This window comes from Pipistrellus kuhlii, unplaced genomic scaffold (genome assembly GCF_014108245.1).
Source record: "Pipistrellus kuhlii isolate mPipKuh1 unplaced genomic scaffold, mPipKuh1.p scaffold_m20_p_2, whole genome shotgun sequence".
In the NCBI taxonomy this organism is placed as follows: domain Eukaryota; kingdom Metazoa; phylum Chordata; class Mammalia; order Chiroptera; family Vespertilionidae; genus Pipistrellus; species Pipistrellus kuhlii.
Genome location: NW_023425515.1, coordinates 163,876,311 through 163,901,650, shown reverse-complemented (window position 1 = coordinate 163,901,650; position 25,340 = coordinate 163,876,311). Strand labels below are relative to the sequence as shown.

Here is a 25,340-nt window from a genome sequence, read left to right as displayed (position 1 = left end):
AGTGCTACTGTGAACATGTGTATACATGTACTTGTTATGAGTTCCTGTTTTCAATTATTTTTAAAAAATATATCTGCATTCATTTCAGAGAGGAAGGGAGAGGGGGAGAAGGTAGAAGCATCACTGATGAGGGAGAATCACTGACTGGCTGCCCCCTGCAGGCCCTCTACTAGAGATCAAGCCCACAACACAGGCATGTGCCCTTGACTGAAATCAAACCCAGGACTCTTCAGTCCTCAGTCTGATGCTCTAACCACTAAGCAAAACCAGCTGGGGCTAAAATATATTTTAATTTAAAAAGCCACTGTAAATTTGATAGGGCTTGCATTTAACCTGTAGATCACTTTAAGTAGTATTGACATCTTAATATTAAATTTTCCAATCTAAGAACATAAGATATCTTCCCATTTATTTAGGTCTCTTCTTTAAGTTCTTTTAGCAATGTTTTATCATTTTCAGGGTATAAGTCTTTGCCTCCTTGGTTAAAATACAAGATACGATATGGCTTCACTTTATGTTTATAATTTTTGTAAAGTTAATGTTTTAATCTATTACTGTATCACCAGAGGCACCCAAACAATCTATATATATAAAAGCCTAAGCAACCAGTCGACCAGTTGACTGCTGGACCAGTCGCTATGACACATACTAATCACCAGGAGGCAGATGCTCAACACAGGAGCTGCCCCCTGGTGATCAGTGTGCTCCCACAGTGGGAGCCCCATTCAGCTGACAGGGATAAGCAGGGCTGGGATGAGTGGGAGCGGTTCCTCCCCAGATCCCCACAAGCCATGTGGAGGGACCCCATTGGTGCATGAATCATGGACCGGGCCTCTCATAATTAAATATTTCCTTCACACTGATATTTATCAACCTTATCAGTCCAAACCACTTCTATCAGGGTTTTTTTAAATCATCACCTGAGGATATGTTTATTGATTTTAGAGAGAGAGGGAGGGAGGGAGAGAGAGAAAAGGAGAGAGAGAGAGAGAAACGGTGATCAGTTGCCTCCCATTACCCTCAACCTAGGTATGTGCCCTGACAGGGAATTGAACCCACAATCTTTTGGTGCATGGGATGACCTACTAACTGAGCCACCAGGCTAGGGCAAGGAATACTTTTAAGTAAGTCTTTGGCAAACAAGATAAAAGTCAGATGGAAGATTCCTACTTAGAAAAGTCATCAGGGGCCCATGCCTGGGTTGCAGGCTCAAGCCCCAGTGAGGGGCATGTGGGAAGCAGTCAATCAATGATTCTTTCATCACTGATGTTTCTATCTCTCTCTCCCTCTTCCTTCCTCTATGAAATCAATAAAAATATATATTTAAATAGAAAAGTCAACACCCTAAAGTAGGCTCTCATTTGTAATTTATATTTGTAAAATATGAAAGAAACTGATATAATCATATGTAACAATTTAAAAGAATGTTATAGCCATAATTTCTTCTAAACCATTAGGCTAAAGAGGTTTCTAATTTGTCTACACTAAGCAGATTTAAGAAATATATATATATTTTTTTAATATATTTTTATTGATTTCGTACAGAGAGGAAGGGAGAGAGATAGAGAGCTAGAAACATCGATGATAGAGTCATCGATCAGCTGCCTCTTGCACATCCCCCACTGGGGATATGCCTACAACCAGGGTACCTGCCCTTGACCGGAATCGAACCCGAGACCCTTCAGTCCACAGGCTGACGCTCTATCCAGTGAGCCAAACCAGTCTCGGCTAAGAAATATTTTCAATTCAGACATTCTGAATAAATAGGTAGGCTCTAAGAAAATCATTTCTCTGAATGTCAACTTCAAATCCAATGAGATAAAAAGCTTCCTATTTCTTTAGAAAGGAAAAGTTTTCCCCCCTCTTAAATCATTCATTTACAAGAGGAGAATATCCCAGATATTCAAAGGACCTTAGTGACCATAAGTAAACTTATACTTGTCATATGATGATTAATACAAATACCTGATTTCCCATTTTAGTTGTGCCTTTTCTCTGTTTTATCAATTCAAATTCTGGCCCAGCCGGTGTGGCTCAGTGGTTAAAGCATAATTATCTCATATCTATCACTATCTGCACCATAGTTCAAGACCTAATTATCTCTTTTCTGGACATAATAACCATATATTATAGCTGATTTTTTCACTCCCTATCTCTATCAGTTCTGATTCATTCCACACACTATTTACATACTTACCAAAGCGCAACTCTGCTCAAGTCACTACTTCACCTTTTCCTCCACTCAAAATCCTGAGCTTCCTATGTGCTGCTCTGGCCCCAAACCAGCTCTGTCTTGCTTTCCTCTTGACTGTATCCTTACATGCAGGAATACTTCCTGGTGCATTGCTATTTCCCATTTGTGAGCTTCAGCATATACTATTACTTAGCCTACCCCTTCTTCTCCCATACTCAAGTGCCTGACAAAGCTGCCCCCCAAGCCAAAGCTTAGTAAAACGCTAATTCCTGCATGTAGCCTTCTTTACTTCCTATCAGACACCAATGTGACTACTCCCTTCTTTGAAATGCCATAGCACATTCTTCCTATTTCTTATATGGCGTTATTCACATCCAGACTTGGACTAAGACTGATAGCAAGGACTCAAGCCAAACTCTATATTTCAATCCTGGCTTTCTACTGATTGTGTAAGTTATTTTATTTCTCCATGTGCCACTTTTATCCTCTATCAGATGACATAATAAAAGTTACTGTTTCATACAATTATGAAGATTAAATAAATATTTGTAAAGTGCTAGAGCAGCACCAAGGACATAATAAGCACTGATTGTTAAATAAAATGTGTATGTTTCCTCCACCCTCATTATAAAATTATAAAGTAACCTTAGTGTCTGCATCTAATAAGTCAACCCAGTACCTCTGAGAAAATGGGATTCCTAAGAGATCACAAATTGGTGACAATGACATACTGATAACAGGAAGGAAAATAACTGCTGTGGTAATAGAATGTGCAAAATAGCAAACATCTACAGAGCACCAGTCACGAGCTAGGCAGAGATAACTCTACACGGGTCTTATCTTCAAAGAACCATTTTAAGATAGCGAGTGAAGTAATACTTTCGCCTTATTTTCTTGTATTTCCCACCACTGCAACCTAACCATTTATGAAGATCATAAGAGCCAATTAAAGAATACAGTTCTACACTCCCCCTCTAACTTTGCAGGGGCCTGAACCCTCACCCCTGCTGAGGGAAGTCTCCTGCCCCCATGGCTGCTTAGCTTCCCATTCCCAGCTCAAATTGGGACCCGGGTAACAGAGACTTAATTGACAGCAGCTTCCCTCTCACTACAACAAGACTTGTTTGAGTTGTCTTGTACCCATGGTGTGGGTAAGTGGGTTTTTGATATCTAAATCCAGCCTATCACCAGGAATGCTCAGGGCCTACTGAAGAAGGCAAAAAATCCTTTCCACTAATATTTACAATTTACTAATAATTATAATAATTAGGTTGTTTTAGAGTAGTAACTTTGACAGTAAAATAGTAGGTAAGTTTTCAGGCTAATTTAAACTGGCTAATTGAAATAAGTGAATATTCTACAAAAATTAATTGTACTAAAAGCTGTTCCTAAAATGTTAATTAAAGTTTTTATTGGTAGTTCATCTCATGATAAAACTGCACAATAGACAATGAACCTAAAGCAGTCATTTTATAGTGCAAAAAATTAAAGTTTAAAAGCTATCAAGACTACATTATAAAATTTTCAAAAGCCTCCTATTATTTAAATCAAAAAAGGGGGAAAGTAGAAGAATATCATGTAAGGAAAAATATCCTATAAGTAAATTACATCTAGAAAATTTGTACCTTAGAAAATTAATTGTAATGTTAACAGCAAGACACCCATGAAAAACACACATGGTGTCAAAACAAGCCAGAGGAAAATCATTTGGGCAAAAAATGAAAAAGGATCCCAAGTCAAATTTATAGAAAATATTCCTTTATTAACTTTTGGTCAAGAATATGATTGTATATTTTCAGAAAACAACTCTGAGCCTATGAGGATTCTGGCAACGGAGAGGAATTGACAGGACTACTCCAGCCATGAAGAAAGAAGAGAAGCAGTCCAGAGATGGAAGACTCTGACGTCCACTTGCCATAATAGCAGTCAGCAGCTGTGTGTCACTGAGGTTGCCCAGGACCGAACCAGAGAGGGTCAGACCTGTATTACCACCATTTGTCCACCATCCAGAACTGAAATATCGTTGCTGACATATATACATAAGGAACTGTTTGACATTGAAATTGGGTCTCAAAAGAATTGTTGGCCCAGAAAGAAACTCACTACAGACTGATCCATTTGCCTTTCAGCATAACCATTATTGCTTGTCTCATTTTTGGTTCTTATAAGTATATTTCCAGTAGGACATGATCTTACTCATCTAGGGGAAATGATGAACAACATAGACTCATGAACAAGAACAAACCCAGAGATAAGGAGCCATGGGTCAGACTGTTGGACCTCAGTGGGGATAAAAGGGAGAGATCAACCAAAGGAGTTGTGTGCATATGTATGAGCCTAACCAGTAGTCAAGGACAATTGGGGGGTGGGAGGTGAGAGTGAGTGCAGGAATGGGGAGGGGCGGGGGATTGGAATGGGAGAGGGAGTTGAGGACAAATATGTGATACTTTAATCAATAAAGAAATAAAATAAAATAAAAAGAATACAGTTCTAGAAATTATTGTGCAGGAGGGATATATGAGTTGTTTTATCTAATCCATCTCTGAATTAACATTTCACATCTTTCAACTTCCTCTCTGAGATAACATGTTAAAAATGACAGCTGATTTAGCCTTTTGATTGAAGTGGAAAGGGTTTATGTAGGACAAGTTAAGTGGGTCTTGAGGAACAGCCATACAACTTGTGCATAATGTGTAAGGCTTATTAGCATAGGGCCTTCCTCATGGCAGGTATTCAATAAATATTTGCTCAGTACATTGATTAGTAAACCATAAAAGCAGGGATGGATTTGGAGGGTTTGTCATATTCATGGGATTGTACTGAGAGTAACTGTTAACACAATTACAAATTTTTTTGGTTCACTTATAACTGCAGTGTCACATAGGTCAGGTATCCAATAAAAGAAGTTTTAATGATTTAATTCTATAAGTATTTATCAAGTCACAAGAACTTCAGAGAGGAGGGTCCATCACAGAGGCATGGAAATCTATGAAAGCAAACCATCACACCATGGACACAATGAAGAATGAAAGATACAGAGAGCCGGAGGCGGTTCATACTAATCAGCTATCCATGTTACATGTATACAGAAATCTGGGAAAACGGGGAAGAAAGAGTGACAATGGGACACAGATAATTCTAGGGAATTCTCTAAAGTGGATCATTTGAAGTGGCTTTGAAGTCAGGTACATAGGAAGAACACTTTGGATAAACAGAAAAGCATGGGTGAAGAAACAGAAATAGAATGAAGAAGGGAACATAGCTGACTGATGAAGGAACAGGGGGAAAGGGGCAATATCCTTTCCTGCAGATATTTAGAAAAAATACAAATATTTATCTCAATAGTTAGCTGGAGTTCACTTGTGTCCAGTAGCTAGCACCCACCTTCCAGTTCTATGTGTCTACATATTAACTATGAACCTTGGCTCGTTCATTTAGCAAATACTTATTGAGCATGTGATATGTACCAGGTACTGTGTTAGTACTTTATTTAATAAATCCCTTCCTTCATAGATAAAATTTAAATTCTTGTGTAAGGGGAAAAAACAAAAACAATAAATAAGATACATAAAATTTTAGACATTAATAAGTATTAAATAGAAAAATAAGTAGGACCAGGAGGACTGGCCACTTGAAATGGGATAGTCAGCCCAACCAGTGTTGCTCAGTGGTTCAGCATCAACCCATGAATCAGGAGGTCAGGGTTCGATTCCCAGTCAGGGCAAGTGTCCGGATTGCAGGCTTGATCCCCAGTAAGGGCCATGCAAAGATAGCCAATCAATGATTCTCTCATCATTGATGTTTCTATCCCCCCTCTTGTTTCCTCACTTTGAAACTTAAAATAAACAAACAAACAAATAAATAATAGGATAGTGAGAAAAGGCCTTACTGAAAAGTGAGAGGGATTATCTCAATGAGAGCTTATAGGCATTAGAACAGTGGGAACAATGGCCCTGGAGTGGTAGCATGCCTAGTAGTTTCAAGGACCATTAAGGACAGTGTGGCTGGAGCTGACTGACAGAAAAAGAAGAGGCTATGAAATTAGGTTAGAGAAGTAATGGAAAGGACTAAGGACTCCTTTTTTTTTTTTTTAGGGCTTCACCTTTTATTCTGACTGGGATAAAAGATCTTGGGAGGATTTTTACCAGAGAAGTGGTATGATCTGACTTAGGTGAAACAGGATCACTATGGCTATTGTGCTGTGACTAGACTGATGGGGGAAAGGGTCCCAATGGCAAGGCTACTGAACAAACCCAGGGCAGAGATTAAGATAGGCCCAAGGATTGAGAGGAGGTTGGATTCTAGATATATTTGGAAGGTAGAGCCAGCAGAATTTATTGACAGATTAAATATGGGATATGAAAGAAAAGACAGATGACTCTCAGGAAGGACTGCACTGTCATTAACTTATGGAATGCTACATGAAGAGCAGGTTTTGAGGGAGAGTAAGAGGTCAGAGTTGAACTTGCTAAACTTGAGATGCCTACGCAAATAGAGCTGTCAAGTGGGCAGTAAGACACTCAAGTCCACAAAGAGGAGAGAGATTCAGGCTGGAGAACACTTAGAAGACATCAGCAGAGAGACAGTATTTAAAGCCAGAGGACTGGACAGATCACCAAGGAAATGGTCAGAGACAAATGAACTTAAAAGGACTAAGTTTGGGATATTCTGAATTGAGTGAGAGATGAACATAGATAGATATTACAATTGTGAGGATGGAAGATGCCTCAGGAGCCCAGGACTTCTTATAGTGCTTGAACATTTGAGATTAGAGTTGGTGGTTTTAAGACCAAAAGTGGCAGCAAGGCTGTGAGCGCTGGGAGTCAGGGAGTTAGGGATTTGTCTAGCAGCAGTGTTCTGGAGCCACTGTTCATGGGAGAAGGGACAATCTTATTCTGAGTAAGCAGTGTTCAGCAGTTACTTCCTGTTGCAGTCAATGGAGGTACAACATCTAGGGCTTCTTCTTGGGGATCCTTTTATTTTAATTTATACCTGTGGTTAAACATTGTCTTCCATACCACTTCCATGTTCTATTTTGCATCCATTCTTCCTCCCTAACAGAAAAGAAATGTATAACACTCCTCAGATTTTAGGGCCATCTGTAGTGAGTACTGCACACAGATGTGAATTTCTAGGAATGCTTATAACAAGGAGGATTATCCCAGTTGGCAGTTAAACGAAGCCTTTCTAAGAAAATGTTATTGAAATTGACAACTGAAAAATTAGCCCTGGCAGATTTGGCTCAGTGGATAGAGCGTTGGCTTGTGGACTGAAGGGTCCTGGGTTGGATTCTGGCCAAGGGCACATATTTTGGTTGCAGGCTCAATCTCTGGCCCCAGTTGGGGTGCATGCAGGAGGCAACCAATCAATGTGACTCTCTCACATCAATGTTTCTCTCTCTGTCTCTCCCTTTCACTTTCACACTCTCTAAAAATCAATGGATATTTATCCTTGGATGAGAGAGCTAACAAAAATAAAAAAATTTAAAAATGAGTGAGCGTTAGGTAGGTGAAGAGGGGAAGTGTGCATCGATAATATGGCTTGTGCAAGGGCTATAGAGCAAAAAAGGAACACAGGCTAGGAAGTAATAAGAAAGACTATGGGTATAAAAGAAAAAATGAATGAGAGGAAAAGTAGAATGTTGTGGTTGATTAAATGAAATAATGTATATAATGAAATATGCTTTTTCAAATATGAAGACTTATTAGACACAACACAGTTCAACTCTCCAAGATTGTGAGAGATACAATTATGTTGAATTGAAACAAAAACTGAATTAGAAGTCAGTCTGCTAAATCAGGTAAGAAAAAAAACCTGTTAATTGGTGAACTTTATTGAAAATGAAATGTAATAAATGACAAGAAATGTGATTATGATTCTTGAACAAAGATTTCTGAAACTGCACAATCATAAACCTAGAAGACAGAATTCAGATTAAAACAAATAATATGAATGACAGCTGTTATCATGAATGTCATCAGTCAGTACTGAAATAACCATGGGAAGCCTCATAGCTTTTGCAGATATACTAAGCAGACCCAATTCCCAACACAAAGCACAATCATGCAAACACCAAGTATAGTAATATATGTTATCAGTTTGGGGATGATATTTGATCATCTTACTTCTGGACAGTAAGCTCCCACAAGGCAAGCAAAATATTCTTACTCATCTTTGTAATTCATAACACAGAATGTGCTTAATCAATGTTTGTGAATCAAATAAAACTTCAAATATTAGAAAACAAGTTTTCAAAGCATAATCTCTTTATAATTCACTTTGAAGATCTGCCTCTACCTACTCTAGTACATTAATGCTTGATATTTATTTCCAGGTAGGACTAAAAGCTAAAAACTGCTAATCGTATCCCAGAAAAAATTAAGCATACACTAGCCGCTATTTTCCATTCTCCTGAAAAAAGCCATCACAGAGAAAGCCATAAGTAAAGGCTTTCTTAACATAGATCATTATCTCAATGCAGAGCCCTGAGCTTCTAAGTCCAGTAAAACATTTGTGTGATTCTAAGTACATAACAAGTACACAATGTTTATTGAATGCACAAGTGAATAAGTAAACAGAAGTCTGAATAAAGAAGAAAAAAAAATAAAAGAAAGAGCCGGGACCGGTTTAGTTCAATGGATAGAGCGTCCGCTTGGGGACTGAAGGGACCCGGGTTCGATTCCGGTCAAGGGCATGTACCTTGGTTGCGGGCATATCCCCAGTAGGGGGTGTGCAAGAGGCAACTGATCGATGGCTCTCTCTCATCGATGTTTCTCTCTATCTCTCTCCCTTCCTCTCTGTACAAAATCAATAAAATATATTTTATAAATAAATAAATAAATAAAAGAAAGAAAGAAAAAAAGAGAGGGAAGTAGGAAATTATTTCATATCAAGAAGTAGTGAAAGAAGTGATCAGGGAGTTATCATCTTGCCTAATAAAACAACAACTTTACACAAACAACACATTTTAACTATTATAATATCAAGCTAAATTTTAAAATAACACTTATTTTAAATCACAATGTTTACTATTAGACATTTCAGAAATTATCTTAAGAACATTTTAAATTCAAGAAAGATTTCACATGACAAATAGGTAAAGGTTTATACAACTGTTAATATGTATATAGTATGCACAATTTCATTTTATTTACATGATACAGCTTAATTTAAGATGCAATCACTTGCTTTTGGAACCTTACTTAAATGTCATTTTGGGACTTAAAGTGACCTGTGCTAAAACATTAATGACAGTCAAAAATAACATGTACTTACAATAAAGGAAAAATGAAAGGATTCCACCGTGAATATAATAAAGTTTATTTTATATCTTGATCAGAATGCAAATCTATCACTGATTATCACAGTATGCAAAGGTCAAAAGCACAAACAATGACTAAATAAATCACAAATTTAATATCTTGCTAATTATAAAATTTCTCATCATTGATCTAGGTCATACAATACTGATTTCACTGTCTATTAATTAAAAATAAACTTTATAAATAATCCCATATTTTTCAACTTCATTCACGCATATGAAAAATATGCCTCACGATAAATCTTACCTCATTGTATCTGTTGCTGGGAATTTTGATGCTGGTTTTCCGAACTTCCATATCAACCACCAAACCTTGAACTATTGGCAATGTATATTGGTAATTCCTGAAGTCCTGGGCAAAAGCAGATTGAGGTAGAATAAAAAAGTGATCAATGACTGGGTTCCACTTATAGTAATAAAATTAGTAAAGTGGAAAAAATGTCAAAACGAAAAGCTTCAATTCATCTAAATAATAATAATGAGAGTCCCATAATATACTGGTATGTGTATTCCAGCACTTCATTTGATTGTAAATGCTTATAAATTTAAAAGTTTCATATATCTCTTATATACAACTAGAAGCGCGGTGCATGAAATTCATGCACAAGGGGTGAAAGGGGCAGGTGTCACTCAGCCCAGCCTGTACCCTCTCCAATCTGGGACCCCTCAAGGGCAGTCAGTCACCCCTCTCACAATCCAGGACTGCTGGCTCCCAAGCTTGCCTGTCTGATTGCCCCTAACTGCTTCTGCCTGCCGGCTTGATCACCACCTAATCACTCCCCTGGCAGCCTGATCAACGCCTAACTGCTCTCCTGCCGGCCCGATTGACCCTAACTGCCCTTCTCTGCCACGACCCTGCTAGCAGTTCTCAACCTGTGGGTCGCTGCTGTAGAGCCTAAGACCATCAGAAAACACAAATATTTACATTACGATTCATTAACAGTAGCAAAATTACAGTTATGAAGTAGCAACAAAAATAATTTTATAGTTGGGGGGGTCACCACAACATAAGGAACTGTATTAAAGGGTCGAGGCATTAGAAAGGTTGAGAACCACTGTTATAGGGGATGCTGGAATGTTTGATGGTTAGCCAGAGATGCATGGTAGGAGATCATATAAACACAATTAAAAATAATCAAGGCAAGAGACAGTGATCATTTCAACTCAGATGTAAATAGTTCAAAAGGTTGTGAGAAGTTTTCAGATTCTAGCTATATTCTAGATACACTCCAGAATGCTTGGCTTAAAATAAAAACAAGACAGAATGCTCTATGCCAGTAGTCAGGAAACTCATTAGTCAACAGACCCAAATATCAACAGTATAATGATTGAAATTTCTTTTGAGAGCCAAATTTTTTAAACTTAAACGTCTTCTAATGCCATTTCTTCAAAATAGACTCACCCAAGCCATGGTATTTTGTGGAAGAGCCACACTCAAAGGGCCAAAGAATCACAGTTTGGGACTATGGCTCTATTATTTAATTATTCATTACCCCTACCGGTTTAGCTCAATGGATAGAGCGTCGGCTTGGGGACTGAAGGGACCCAGGTTCGATTCCAGTTAGGGGCATGTTCCTTGGTTGTGGGCATATCCCCAGTAGGGGGTGTGCAAGAGGCAGCTGATCGATGACTCTCTCTCATCGATGTTTCTAACTCTCTCTCTCCATTCCTCTCTGTACAAAATCAATAAAATATATTTTAAATAAATAAATAAATAAATAAATAAATAAATATTCATTACCTCTAGTCCTAAAAATAATCCTGCAAGGTCACTTACATAATAAGTGTAAAATCAGGAGCTAGAATCCTGTACTATTTCACTCCAAGGCCCCTTATACTTGGAAAAGAATAGCCTATGTAATAAAAGAGTAATATGCAAATTGACCATACCCACAAGTCACAACCACCAGCCAATCAGGAGCGAGTATGCAAATTAACCCAATCAAGATGACTACAGCCACACAGATAGCAGGAGGCTTGGGTTTCCCTGGCAACGAGGGAAGCCAAGCTTTCTGCACACCCTGGCAGGTCAGGCCTCCACTCAAGGCTACAAAGTTTCAATTATAAAAGTTAAATAAATCCCAACAAAAATGACAGCAGCCACGGAGCTGGAGAGAGCAGGAGGCTTGAGTTGCCACCAGCGATGGAGGAAGCCAAGTTTCTGCACCCCTTGCCTGTTTAAGGCCTCTGTTTAAGGCTACAAAGTTTCAATTATAGAAGATAAATAAATCCTAGATACCAGGGCCTCTGCTTGGGTCGCCAGGGGGCATGGCAGGCCTGCAAATCACCACAGGCCCCTCGCCAGGCCACCCCACACCCCAAAGGAACCCCAACCCTGATCCGGGACACCCTTCAGGACAAACCAGCTGGCCCCCACCATGCACCAGGCCTCTATCCTATCTAATAAAATAATATGCAAATTTACCATCACTCCAACACACAAGATAGATGGCCCCGTGTGGACACAAGATGGCCAACAAAATGCCCAGCAGGGAAGGGCAGCTGGGAGGGACCAGGCCTGCAAGGAAAGGCAGTTGGGGGCAATCAAGCCTGCAGGAAGGGCAGTTAGGGGTGACAAGGGCAGCAGATGAGGGAAGTTGGGTACGATGTGGCCTGCAGGGAAGGGCATTTGGGGGAAACCCAAGCCTGCAGGGGAGAACAGTTGGGGGGGTACCAGGCCTGCAGAGGAGGGCAGTTAGGGGTGACAAGGGCAGCAGATGAGGGAAGTTGGGTATGATGGGGCCTGCAGGGAAGGGCATTTGGGGGAAACCCAAGCCTGCAGGGGAGAACAGTTGGGGGGGGGGGGTACCAGGCCTGCAGAGGAGGGCAGTTAGGGGTGACCAGGACTGCAGGGGAGGGCAGTTAGGAGCAAACAGGCTGGCAAGGGAGCAGTTAGGCATCAATCAGGTGGGCAGGGGAGTGGTTAGGGGTGATCAGGCTGGCAGGCAGAAGTGATTAGGGACAATCAGGAAGGCAGGCAGGCAAGCACTTGGAAACCAGCAGTACTGGATTGTGAGAGGGATGTCCAACTGCCCAATGGACGGACAGTTGGGACATCCTTGAGGGGTCCCATATTGGAGAGGGTGCAGGCTGGGCTGAGGGACACCCCCCCCCATGCATGAATTTGGTGCACCGGGCCTCTAACATATATATATAAATCTTCACCTGCCTGAAGCAGCAGAGGCATTGCTATCAACAAAATAGTAAAACCCTTCTTTTCTTTCACCTATATAAACCCCAGTAAGGAAAAGGAAAGCAAAAATTACCAACTTACTGAAAGAAGATTCATAATGGTATGTCCCGTCTCTCCAAACAATGGCTTCCGAAATCTGACGCTGAACAGTGGGCATGGATAAACTATGGAAATGAGAAATGATCAGACTAAGTCTGGCAGCTTAAAATTTGAATAAAAGAGATATCATGGTTGATACAGTTTTCAAAATATAATGGCCCATTAGAGCATATGAAATTTAGAGCTCAAAAGTATTTAGTGCCCTATCTGGTTTGGCTCAGGGGTTGGAGCATCAGCCTGTGGAGTGAAGGGTCTCAGGTTCGATTCCCAGTCAAAGGCATATACCTCGGTTTCAGGCTCAATCCCAGCCCCTGTTGCACATGTGCAAGAGGCAACCAATCTATGTCTCTCTCTCACATTGATGTTCTTCTCTCCTCCTTTCCCCCCCCTTCACTTTCTCTAAAAAGAAAAAAAAAAGTCAATGGAAAAAATATCCTCAGTGAGGATAAAAAAAAGTATTTAGCAGGTCGCATCAAAGGCAAATCCTGAGACTTCTACAAAATACTCTAATCGTTTTTGATGACCTGAATAAGCCTTTTGATGCAGTGGTTTCAAAAATGACCACAAGGTCTTAGGGAAGCACTATTCTTCAAAGTGGATTAATATGATCCAGGAAATATATATCTTCTGATTCCTCTGTGCTCAAGCTTCTAAAAGAATTCACCTTTAGACATCTCCCAACCAGGACCCTCCTTAGGGGAGCCAAAACCACGTGATCCTATTAGATGCTCACTCCTTGAACTTTATGGTGTGAATTGTCTGCTCAAGACAAGAAATTATACATGCTGGCTCAGCTGCAAAAAATTCCTTTTCTTTTCCTACTTCACTAGGCTGATGGATATGCTTCCTTCACAGTTCAATCCAGAAGCCTTTGGTCCAAGACATATTTCTTATCTAATTCCTTCATCTTGATGAAGTTAGAGCCCATCTTGGAGCTCTCATAGAAGTCTGTTAACTTGAATATGTGTTTTAATACAATATACTCATGATTTCTGTATGTCTTCCTTACAAAGATTTCCAAGGGCCTATAACAGGTCTTAGCCATTTCTGAATTCCCAGAATGCATGACACATAGTAGGCCTTTATTAATTTCTTGTTGAATTAATGAATAAATAAGTAAAGCTATGAAGTTCACCTGCTGAAAACATATATATTTTATGGTTTATAAAATAATTTTTCATCTCATTTGATCCTCTTAAAAATACTACCTATACTATTAAAAGAGTAATAAGTTAATTAGATCGGATAGACCAGACATCCTTCCTGACAAAGCCGGAGCCCAGAAGAAGCTGCCCGGGGTCCCAGGTGTCTGCAGCCAGCCCGGGTGAAGCTGGCCTGGGATCTGGTGCATATCTGAGCAAAGCTGGCCTGTGGCCGGCCGAGGAGGGAAGCCTGGGTCCCTGATGCAGTGGCTGGGGCAGAGGTGGTTAGGGATGATCAGAAAGGCAGGTGAGCAGTTAGGGGCAATCAGGTAGGCAGGCCAGTGGTTCAGGGTGATCAGGCAGGCAGGCAGACAGGAGTGATCTAACAGGCAGGCAAGTGGTTAGGGGCCATCAGGCAGGCAGACGAGCTGTTAGGGGCATTCAGGCAGGTAGGCAGAGGGGTTGGTGGTCATCAGGCAGATAGGCAGAAGGGTTGGTGGTGATCAGGCAGGCAGGCAGAGTCATTTAGGGGTAATCAGGCAGGCAGGTGAGTGGTTAGGGGGGATCAGGAAGGCAGGTGAGTGATTAGGGGGATCAGATAGGCAGGCAGAGGCAGTTAGGGATAATCAGGCAGGCAGGAAGAGGTGGTTAGGAGCCAACAGTCCCAGATTGCAAGAGGGATGTCTAACTTGTGGTTTAGTCCTGATCCGGCTGCAGGATCCCTGTGAGATTGGGTCTAAACCAGCAGTCGGACATCCCCCAAGGGGTCCTGGATTGCGAAAGGGTGCAGGCCGAGCTGGGGGGGGGACCCCCTCCATGCACAAATTTCATGCACCAGGCCTCTAATATAATATAAAAGGCAGGCCTTATTATCACCAGTTGCAAAAGAAACTGACAATAAGACAACTTGAGTGATTTGACCAAAGTTACAGAGCTAGGAAGTGGTAGCGTTAAGAACCTATTCAAGCCGAAACCGGTTTGGCTCAGTAGATACAGCGTCGGCCTGCAGACTGAAAGATCCCAGGTTCGATTCAGGTCAAGGGCATGTACCTTGGTTGTGGGCACAGTACCAGTAGGGACTGTGCAAGAGGCAGCTGATCGATGATTCTCTCTCATCGATGTTTCTAACCCTCTCTCTACCTCTCTGTAAAAAATCAATAAGATATATATTTTTTAAAAAGAACCTATTCAAATGGTGTAAACCAGGATGCTTTCAATTAGGTGAAGATAAAAAGTTTAAAATAAAGCTTGCATTTAGTCCTGTTGTCTTTAAAAAAAAGAAAATAAATAACTTAGTTGCACTGCTACAACCATGGGAAGGAAGGTCTTTTGTTGCTTACCTTATCAAATGAGAGTGATCTCTATGCCATTAGTTGCCAGTATCCGTTAGGTTACATAAAATATAATTTGCCATAACTATTTTCTAACCAAGTGACAAAAAATACACCCACCAAATATAGACACTATAAAAAGTCGTTAGCTCTGGCAGGGTGGCTCAGCTGGTTGTAGTGCTGTCCCATGCACCAAAAGATTGCAAGTTTGATTCCTCGTCAGGGCACATATCCAGGTTTTAGATTTGATGCCTGGTCAAGACACTTAAGGGCGGCAACAGATCGATGTTTCTCTCTCCCTCTCTCCTTTTCTCTCCCTCTAAAACAAAATCAATAAAATAAAAAACATACCTCAAGTTTAAAAAGTAATAATAGTTACTTCTAAAGTTCAAATTCATTTTTTCTCTGAAGATGACTATGTATTTATCAATAAATTATAAAACCAATAAGTTTAGAGGGTAACAGTCACCAATTTTCACATTTGATATTTTTCAGTCCTTCCCATTCTAGGCAAAATGAGTAGAGATAATGGCTAAGTTTAGCTTCACTGTTTGAAAATACTACTTCAGCCAAAACCAGTTTGGCTCAGTGGTAGAGCGTCGGTCTGCGGACTGAAGGGTCCCAGGTACGATTCCGGTCAAGAGCATGTACATTAGTTGCGGGCACATTAGTTGTAGGGGGTGTGCAAGAGGCAGTTGGTCAATGTTTCTCTCTCATCGACGTTTCTAGCTCTCTATCTCTCTCCCTTTCTCTCTGTAAAAAATCAATAAAATATATATATATATAAAAAGAAAATAATACTTCTGCTAAATTGTATCAATATCACAAGGGGTGAGGGGACTCTAAATATTTCAGAACTTTATTTAGTCATCATGACTTGCTCATGTGTTTTAGATGAAAGTATGTTATTACTTACGTCGATATTCAGCTCCAAGTCTCAACATCAGTCGAATAGGAAACACTTTAGCCCAAGGAGTTTCCCATTTCTGGATGAGAATCCCAAATAAATAAGGTGGGGTTGGGAGTACAAGGTCTTGCAGTGACTGGTAAGTAGATGTCACATATAAGAATCCACCATGTTCTTTACTGCCAAGGAAACTCTGACTGAAGAAGGAATGTCCTAAGTTGCCCACAACATTCCCTAAAACAAAAAAGATCATTGATTATTTTCTATTAATAAATCAATAATATTTTAGTAATCATTATTACTCAATACTAGGCAGACATTACTGAACACTAATTCTAACTTTTCACCATGAAACAGCCATGTTTAGAAAGTTTTTAAATAAACAAATGGCATTTATTAAATGAAAAAAATTTCCCCCAATGTTATCAGGGCTTCTGGAAGCATGGTATATAGATCTTGTATTATCACTTAGAAGTTTGTCTAGATCAGGAGTAGGGAACCTTTTTTCTGCCAAGGCCAGTGGATATTTAAAACATTATTTGCTTAATATAATTCACTTAATATAAATGTATGTTGCCATGAAAAAAGCTCCTAGATTTATTGAATTTAAGTCCTGCCTGTGGTTGCCTTGGCAGGGCCAGACCAAATGATTTTGCAGGCCTTATGCAGCCTGAGGGCCGGATATTCCCCACCCTTGGTATAGAATATAGCCAAAAATACTGATGGTGTCCCGTGTTAGATGGTGCAACTTTACTTTTGTGAATTAGGATAACAATTATTGATTCAAAGGTCGTGAAAATATGTTAAGATTAGGTACCTGCTCTCACAGAGCTTATAATCTCACTGGGTGAAAAAGTTAACGCATGAACATAATGAATTAAGACTATAAAGTTATGTATGAGACACAGTTTATACTGTCATTAATTAATACTGAGGGGGAAAGAAAATTTATAGAGAAGGTTGTGTCTAATTTTGGAGACAAATATGAAATGTAAACAATGTAGGGCTTACTTAAATTCATTGTAGGTGGGGATTCTTTTTTTTTTTTTTTACCTGCAAATGCTCTTTATTAAGCACCTTCTAATTTAAGAATTTTAAAAAATGAAACAGTACCAAATCAGCCCTTCATTAATGATATTTTCCTCAGTTCAGAATTACAAAATTTCTGATAAGAACTGTTCAATAGCGTAAGAGCAGATATGGTCATTAGAATGTGCAAGCTTCCTTTGTCGTCTCTGAAAGACCAAACACAAAAATCCCCATCACAAATGTTAGTGCTTCCTTTTTTGAAAACTGGAGTCTGTTTGTTCACAGAACAGTTCAGTGATGGGTCATAGAATGAAAGAGGGAAGTTATATTGATAGTAGGGTCTATAAGTAAAGGGAACACCTCCCACACAAAACTCAGAAAAACTCTATAGATGAGAGCCATGTTCACCTGGACATCATTATCATTTAGGGTACTAAGTACTCTTGTCGTAGGATTAACCGAAACTGGCTGCCCATTTAAACTCTTGGACCAGGTCTATAAAAAACTATCCCCATACAGCCCTAGCTGATTTGGCTCAGTGGGCAGAGCATTGGTCTACAGACTGAAGGGTCCCAGGTTCAATTCCGGTCAAGGGCACATGCCTGGCCTCAGGCTCAATCCCCTGTGGAAGGCATGCAGGAGATAGCCGATCAATGATTCTCTCTCATCATTTGTTTCTCTCTCTCTCCTCCTCTCCCTTCCCCATATCAAGAAAATAGTATGTTATTTTTTTAAAAAAAGGCCACAGATTTGGGAGTTTCAGAGATATGAGTTTGAATACTAGTTCGATCACTCACAATTGTGTGATTTGGGGGTAAGCTACTCAACTTCTGTGAGCCTCAACAGAAGCTAAAATGGGAGAAATTATAGTAAACTTTTGACCTGCTGGGAAGAATAAATGGTAGAATATAAGTAAAATGTCTATCGGTACCTGGCACACAGTGTGTTCTCAAAACATAACTATTGGTTATAATGCAAATATACATATAATCAGCCAAACGTTACACGATTTTCTTTGCTTTATCAAAGGTTTTAGAGTAAGATTTATATAAATTTTCATCTTTTTATCTGGAAGGGTAGGGAGAAGGAGGGATAGAAGAAGAGATGGAAGATTTCTCCCTCCCTCCACAATGGAGAGAACACAATAGCATTCTTCTAAAGCTCTAATGACAGCATGTTTATGTTTCATAAGAATGCCTAGTGAAAAATGCAAGGCATTTGTTAATTATTCCTTTGAAATCTATTATTGGTTATTTTCCCACAGATATTAATTACCTTTCTGCCCCCATCACACTGAAAGTTTTTTTAGTATGTCCCCATCCATTATTAAAAAATATCTTTTATGCTTTAAACATTTACTTACTTTAAAAAAATTTAAGTAGACTTTAAAGAGTGGTTTAGTTTATACTGTCATTAATTACTACCTTATCAAAAAAAGGGTAACAGCCGAAACTGGTTTGGCTCAGTGGGTAGAGAGTTGGCCTGCAGACTGAAAGGTCCCAGGTTTGATTCCGGTCAAGGGCATGTACCTTAGTTGTGGGCACATCCCCAGTAGGGGGTGTGCAAGAGGCAGCTGATCGATGATTCTCTCTCATCGATGTTTCTTTTCTTTTTCTTTTTTTTAATGTATTTTATTGATTTTTCATAGAGAGGAAGAGAGAGGGATAGAGAGCTAGAAACATCGATGAGAGAGAATCATCGATCAGCTGCCTCTTGCACACCCCCTAATGGGGATGTGCCTGCAACCAAGGTACATGCCCTCAACCAGAATCGAACCTGGGACCTTTCAGTCTGCAGGCCGACGCTCTATCCACTGAGCCAAAACGGTCCCCACTCTCATTGATGTTTCTAATTCTCTATCCCTCTCTCTTACTCTCTGTAAAAAATCAATAAAATATATTTTTTTTTTAAAAAGGGTAACAGTCATCAAAAGGGTAATAGATATCAGCAAAAATAGCACACTGGACATAAGAATTTGATAAAGAAAAGCTTTCATTTGAAGATTTAATCTGAGGCTCTTGAATTCATAAAATCTATTAAATACTATTGATAATTTATACAGAATATTTCTCAATGGAAACATTCAATACAATGAATCCACTGAACTAATTCTACATATCCCAAGACCACTGAAAAATCTATATAGTAATTAAAACAGACAACAACTTTTGCTTCTGAGCATAAATGATCTGACAATAAGTAATTTACAAAGCAATTCAGGTAATTATCAGACCAGTGCCACTAGCTGAACAGAGCTAGTACCATTTCTGAATTTGGAGGTTTTATTTTACAGATAAACAAATTGAAGCTTAGTGGTAGAGGTGAAGTGACTCTCAAAGACACTGGATAAATAAGTGACAAAATAAGATCTAAAAAGCAGATCTTTCAATCTCCTGGTCTTTGATATACCACAATTTCTTTAAAATATATATAATTTGCAATTTTCTATCTTAAATTTGGAATTAAAACTGTTTTTCAAAGTGCTCACAAATAACCATCTTTAAATTCAATTTAAATACAACTTAAATATCTATAACAGCTTCCTTTGTTTCAAAGCATATTTATCAATCTTTACATCAACTCAAATGGAACAATTTCCAAACAAATAGTTCACTTACTTCAAGAAATACTAAAATTTTAGTCATTAATATAACTTAAAAAAGCTCAAGTCATCAAAAGAATTTATTCAGTCCCTTGGAGTGCTCTGTTATACAATTCACTACAGTTAAGCATGAGTACTTCATAAAAGATCATTTCTTTAGTTTAGAGAATCTGTGAGATTTACCATATAACTTCAAAAAGCTCAAGAGGTAGTTTATTGCTTTTTATGGTTCAAAAAATGAGATTTAGAGAAGATACAGCTGAATTCAAACCTGAGTCCAACCACTTACCAGCTGTGTGTGTGATTGTGGGCAAGTTACTGTGCCCTCAGTGCCTTTCAGATTCCTCATATGTAAAATTGGAAAAAGAACAGTATAAACTTCATAGTTAATAGAAGTGGAATAGTGCACATAAAGCAATGAATACATTGCCTATCATGTAGCAAGTGCTCAATAAATATTAATGATTAGACTTAAATCATGTCTTCATAAATAATTCCATATTATTTTCTCATCAGTTGAAAAATTACAAAGCATCAATACCTTGGCTCCTCTGTTCATAGAAAGATAAAATAAATGTAATTTATCAAAAAGGTACAAAATTAGCTAGAAAAATAAAATAAAAACCTGTTCCATCTATAATAATAAAAGGGTAATATGGTAATTAGACGAGACTTCCTTCAGACGCCATTCTGGATGAAGCCGGGGCCAGAGGGAAGCCCGGGTCCTGGGTGCCAGATGGAAGCCGGTGCAGCAGCCGGGGGAAGGAAGGCCTACTCTTGCACGAATTTTGTGCATCAGATCTCTAGTAAGATAATATTCTTTAACTGGTAAAACAATACAAGAAAATCACTGATGATGGTGAAAACACCAGTGAGGTTCCTCTTTCCCTGGAAACACATTAGTCAGGAAACAGTCACAGGTAAAAAAGTGACTTGCTTCAAAATTACTATATACAATTTAAAAATCTTCCATGGCATTATGATAATTAGAAGGCATCCTGAAACTCTCAAATGTCATTTCTCACAAAATATAATTTTCCCCCTCACTGTGGAAAGCATAAGCAACTACTACAAATATATGTATACTAAATAAGAAACATATATGCATACATGTATTATTAAATACATGTAGTTTAGATGAACTTTCAGATTAAATTATAAAGTTCGTTAAAGGGTTTTTAAGGGTTTGGTTTTTTTTTAGTGATTTGTGTTAGAGGAACCACTAAGAAGTAATAGAGTATTCAAAGCTTTCATACTCAGCGGAAATTTAAGATACAATTTGCCAATTCCTCTCACTATGTTACACAAAGGAGAAAAATAATGAATTGGGGTCATGTTAGAACATTTAAAATATGTTTCCACCTATTAAAAAATCATAGTGAAATAATATAGCAAGTTGCTACCTTCATTATCTAAAAACAGGATTCATAGTAGAACATGCATATCACGTAGATATTTTGCACATCTGTTTTTAAAAACTGCTATACTAATAGTACAGTTTTATGCTATACTGACATAAACTAAAGAACACTGGTCAGGGAGCTTTAGACCTAATTCTGCCACCAACTAGGCCTGTGATTTAGCTATCAACACCTCCAGGTTTCATTAGAGTTGTACTAGATAATCTAAGATACTTTTCTAGGCCCTTATTTCTGAGCTGTGAAATGATTACTATTCAAGAAGAGAATATTATAGCTCATTTGTTTATGCTGCTGAAATGTTATTTACTTAGGTATATATGTACATGTATATTGGGTGAGGGCATGTACATATATTTAAGATGGCTTAAATGTATTGTAGGCAGACCTTAGGCTATCACCATTATCCTACTATCAGTTCCAAGTAATTTTTTTGCAGACCTTTTGCATTTCGATATAATAATGGACTCTACTGATATAAGGATACTTTTAAAAAATAAGTGACTATACTTGCTAAAATATATTTTAATGACTTATATAATGATTCATGCCTTTCCTTGTAGGTATTTCTCAGAGTTCCATTCACATCTCTAGTCTCTTTATACTGGCCTATCTGTTCAGAACTGTAGTTCAAACTTTCACATAAACACTAGGTCTCCCAGATCTACCTCCTGGGGGGTCATTTCAATTTATATATCATCATCTGTTGTCATCATTTCAAATTCAACACAAGGAACAAAGATTTCAGCTGCCATATTTGTTCTTCTATTTACTAACTTAATGAATCTGAAGTCAACTTTCCACTTGTTCCCTCTCACCCCTCACATCTAATTACTTAACTAATCCTATTCAATTAAAGCATCACTGTCGTTTATATCTCTTCAGCAGTCTTTATTTCCATTGCCATTACTAAACTTAAACCCTGATAATTTCTTGAATTCCTACAACAGCTTAAAAAAATCAATTTTAAAATAACAAATATTGGTGAAAATGTGGAGAAAAGGGAACTCTTGTGCAGATGGAAATGTAAATTGGTGCAATCACTATGAAAAACAGTATGGAGTTTTCTCAAAAATTAAAAATATGGCTACTATATGATTACTTCTCCAGTTTATAATAGTTATGCATTTACTTTTAGATTGTTACAGTAAATAATTTTTATAACTTACTAGAGGCCTGGTGCATGAAATTCATGCATGGGGGGGCAATGGGGGGGAGAGATGTCTCCTCAGCCCAGCCTGCACCCTCTTCAATCTGGGACCCCTCGGGGATGTCTGACTGCCGGTTTAGGCCCGATCCCTAAACCAGCAGTTGGATATCCCTCTTACAATCCTGAACCACTGGCTCCTAATCACTCACTTGCCTGCCTGCCTGGTCGCCCCTAACTGCCCTCCTGCCCCCTGCTGGCCTGGTTGCCTCACGCAGCTTGCTGGCCAGGCCCTCACTAACCCCCCTGCCAGCCTGGTGGTAGGCAGCCATCTTTGTGAGGGTGTGAGGGTCAATTTGCATATTACCTCTTTATTATATAGGATTTTGAAACCATAATAAAGATATCCATGCTTGGCTCTTGAAACTTGAAAATTAAATGTAGAGTACTTTTACATTATGATTATCTAAATATTGTTAACTGAAGAAACTAGTGAGTTATGATTATCTTTCTTCTATTGGGTATCAATATAATGATCCCTAAGCCAGCGTTTTTCAACCGCTGTTCCGCGGCACAGATGTTGCCTGGTGTGCTGTAGGTGCAGACAAGACAAGAATTTTATAATTTTTCACTATTTTGTTTACTTAATATTTCATAATAAAGTAATTATAAAATACTTTCTTTGTGTTTATTTGATTCCTATTCAAGAGAATTACTTTATATATAGTCAATATAGGCACAGAGTTAAATTTTTTAACATTTTCTAATGGTGGTGTGCCTCGTGATTTTTTTCATGAAACAAGTGTGCCTTTGCCCAAAAAAGGTTGAAAAACCCTGCCCTAAGCTACTCGAAGATTCTAGCCTGTGTAAAATAACAAACACACCAGATAAAGTACTAAAATTTATAATTTCCTCAGACCAAGACATGGTCTAACTTGCCACTAATATCAACATCCAACGCCAGGCTTCCAAATTTAACACAGTTATTTTGCATCTGTGTCTAAAAGTTTTATCACCTATAAAGGGTGCAGATTAAATCATAAGGATTCCCACCTGCCAGAGCATCGCGATAAAGCTGTACAAAATGATTAAAGATATCCTTCGGCAGACACTTTTCATCAGGCAGACACTGTAGAAGAATGACGATCTCGGACTGACCCACTGCATGCATTCCCTTGGTTGTGAAACACCAGCACTTCCTGTTCACATCTACAGATGGAATAAAAATATAACAAAGACATTCCTCTCAACTCTTAACCTTTGAGAAATGCACAAAAATCTGTTATAATACAGTAAAGAATAAAATGGATCATACTGTCTGTATAATTCAACCAGCGATTTGTACTGCAATGAGCCAAAGAACTACTGTAGAAAATAAAATATACCAATGCCTCTGCTCTAGGCAAACCCTTAGAAAAACAATTTGAAGGTGAGTAAAAGAAGTAATAGTGAAAAAAAACAGTGAAAATTTTTAATTGCTATTATTAAAATAGTGTAATTAGCCGAAACTAGTTTGGCTCAGTGGATAGAGCATCAGCCTGCAGACTCAAGGGTCCCAGGTTCGATTCCGGTCAAGGGCATGTACCTTGGTTGCGGGCACATCCCCAGTAGGGGGTGTGCAAGAGGCAGCTGATTGATGACTCTCTCTCATCAATGTTTCTAACTCTATCCCTCTCTCTTCCTCTCTGTAAAAAATCAGTAAAATATATATTTTTAAAAATAAAAATAAAATAGTGTAATTATCAAAAGAATCAATATTCCTTTATAAATAAAATAAATACAATCAATCTACACATCCTTAGCTATAATGATTTTAAAAATCTATTTTCCCATCTTTATTTTTAAAAAAAACACCACCACACACTTCACATAGGAATTACTTATGTAATGCCTAAAACAACAACAGTAAAAGCCAATCTTACAGCTTTGAATTCAGGTTGTGGCCTAAAAAATATTTCTTTTATGTGTACATTAGTCTATGACTAAAAGATTCTAGATATTCTAATTATAGTCCTTTCTGCAAGAAAATTCTAGATCCTCAACAACATGACTTTATTTGGCTTCATGATGTAAAAAGTGATGAAAAAGATGGCTTTTCTGGACTACTTCCACTTCTTCACTCTAAGGCTCTGTGGAGTCTTAATAGCATAAGCCATATATACTTTAAAATGTAGTTTAAAATGTCACTCCTTGGCACTTTTATCATTTGTATTCCAACATAGTGGGATTCCAAAAGGAAATGAAAAAGGATTCTAATAACATTATAAATATCACAATGTAAATCAAACTAATTTTCACTTTGACAATTGTTAATTTATATACCTAAACAGATGGTGAGCTATTTTGGTTCAATAGATAAGAGCACAGGCCTGGGACTGAAGGGTCCCGGGTTTAATTCCGGTCAAGGGCACATGCCCAGGTTGCAGGCTCTATCCTCAGTAGAGGGCGTACAGGAGGCAGCCAATCAATGATTCTCTCTCATCATTGATATTTCTTTCTCTCCCTCTCCCTTTCTCTCTGAAATCAATAAAAAATATTTTTTTAAAGGAATTCTAGGTTAGCCCTAGCTGATTTGGCTCAATGGATAAACCATTGGGCTGTGGACTAAGGGTCCCAGGTTCAATTCCAGTCAAGGCAGACTCAATCCCCAGCAGGTGGGTGCATGTGCAGGAGGCAACCAATTGATGTATCTCTCTCACATCTATTTTTCTCTATGTCTCTCCCCCTCCCTTCCACTGTCTCTAAAAATCAATGGAAAAATATCCTTGGGTGAGGATTAACAAAACAAAACAAAATAAAGAAGTCTAGGTTAATTATTTTCTAAGTGTAACTTATAAGCTAGATATGACAAACTGAAATTTTGACCAAGTTACTTTATTTTTTAAATTTAATTTATTGGGGTGACAATTGGTTATTAAAATTATATAGGTTTCAGGGGTACAATTCTATAATATATC

The 25,340-nt window shown here is 38.4% G+C and overlaps 1 protein-coding gene across 8 annotated transcripts in view; it reads right to left on the bottom strand.

Moving 5' to 3' along the window:
* Positions 1 to 25,340, bottom strand: part of ZFYVE9 (zinc finger FYVE-type containing 9) — a 121,327-nt gene that overhangs the window by 20,075 nt on the left and 75,912 nt on the right. For 5 of the 8 annotated variants that reach the window (XM_036447243.2, XM_036447233.1, XM_045584600.1 and 2 more), the window contains 4 exons: positions 23,437 to 23,592; positions 16,197 to 16,421; positions 12,790 to 12,872; positions 9,763 to 9,867 (listed from right to left, as the gene is read on the bottom strand). In XM_036447243.2, coding sequence (XP_036303136.1) covers positions 9,763 to 9,867; positions 12,790 to 12,872; positions 16,197 to 16,421; positions 23,437 to 23,592 — 569 coding nt within the window. The remainder of the gene's footprint in view (positions 1 to 9,762; positions 9,868 to 12,789; positions 12,873 to 16,196; positions 16,422 to 23,436; positions 23,593 to 25,340) is intronic. The other 3 variants (XM_036447234.1, XM_036447237.1, XM_036447239.1) reach the window with 3 other exon arrangements.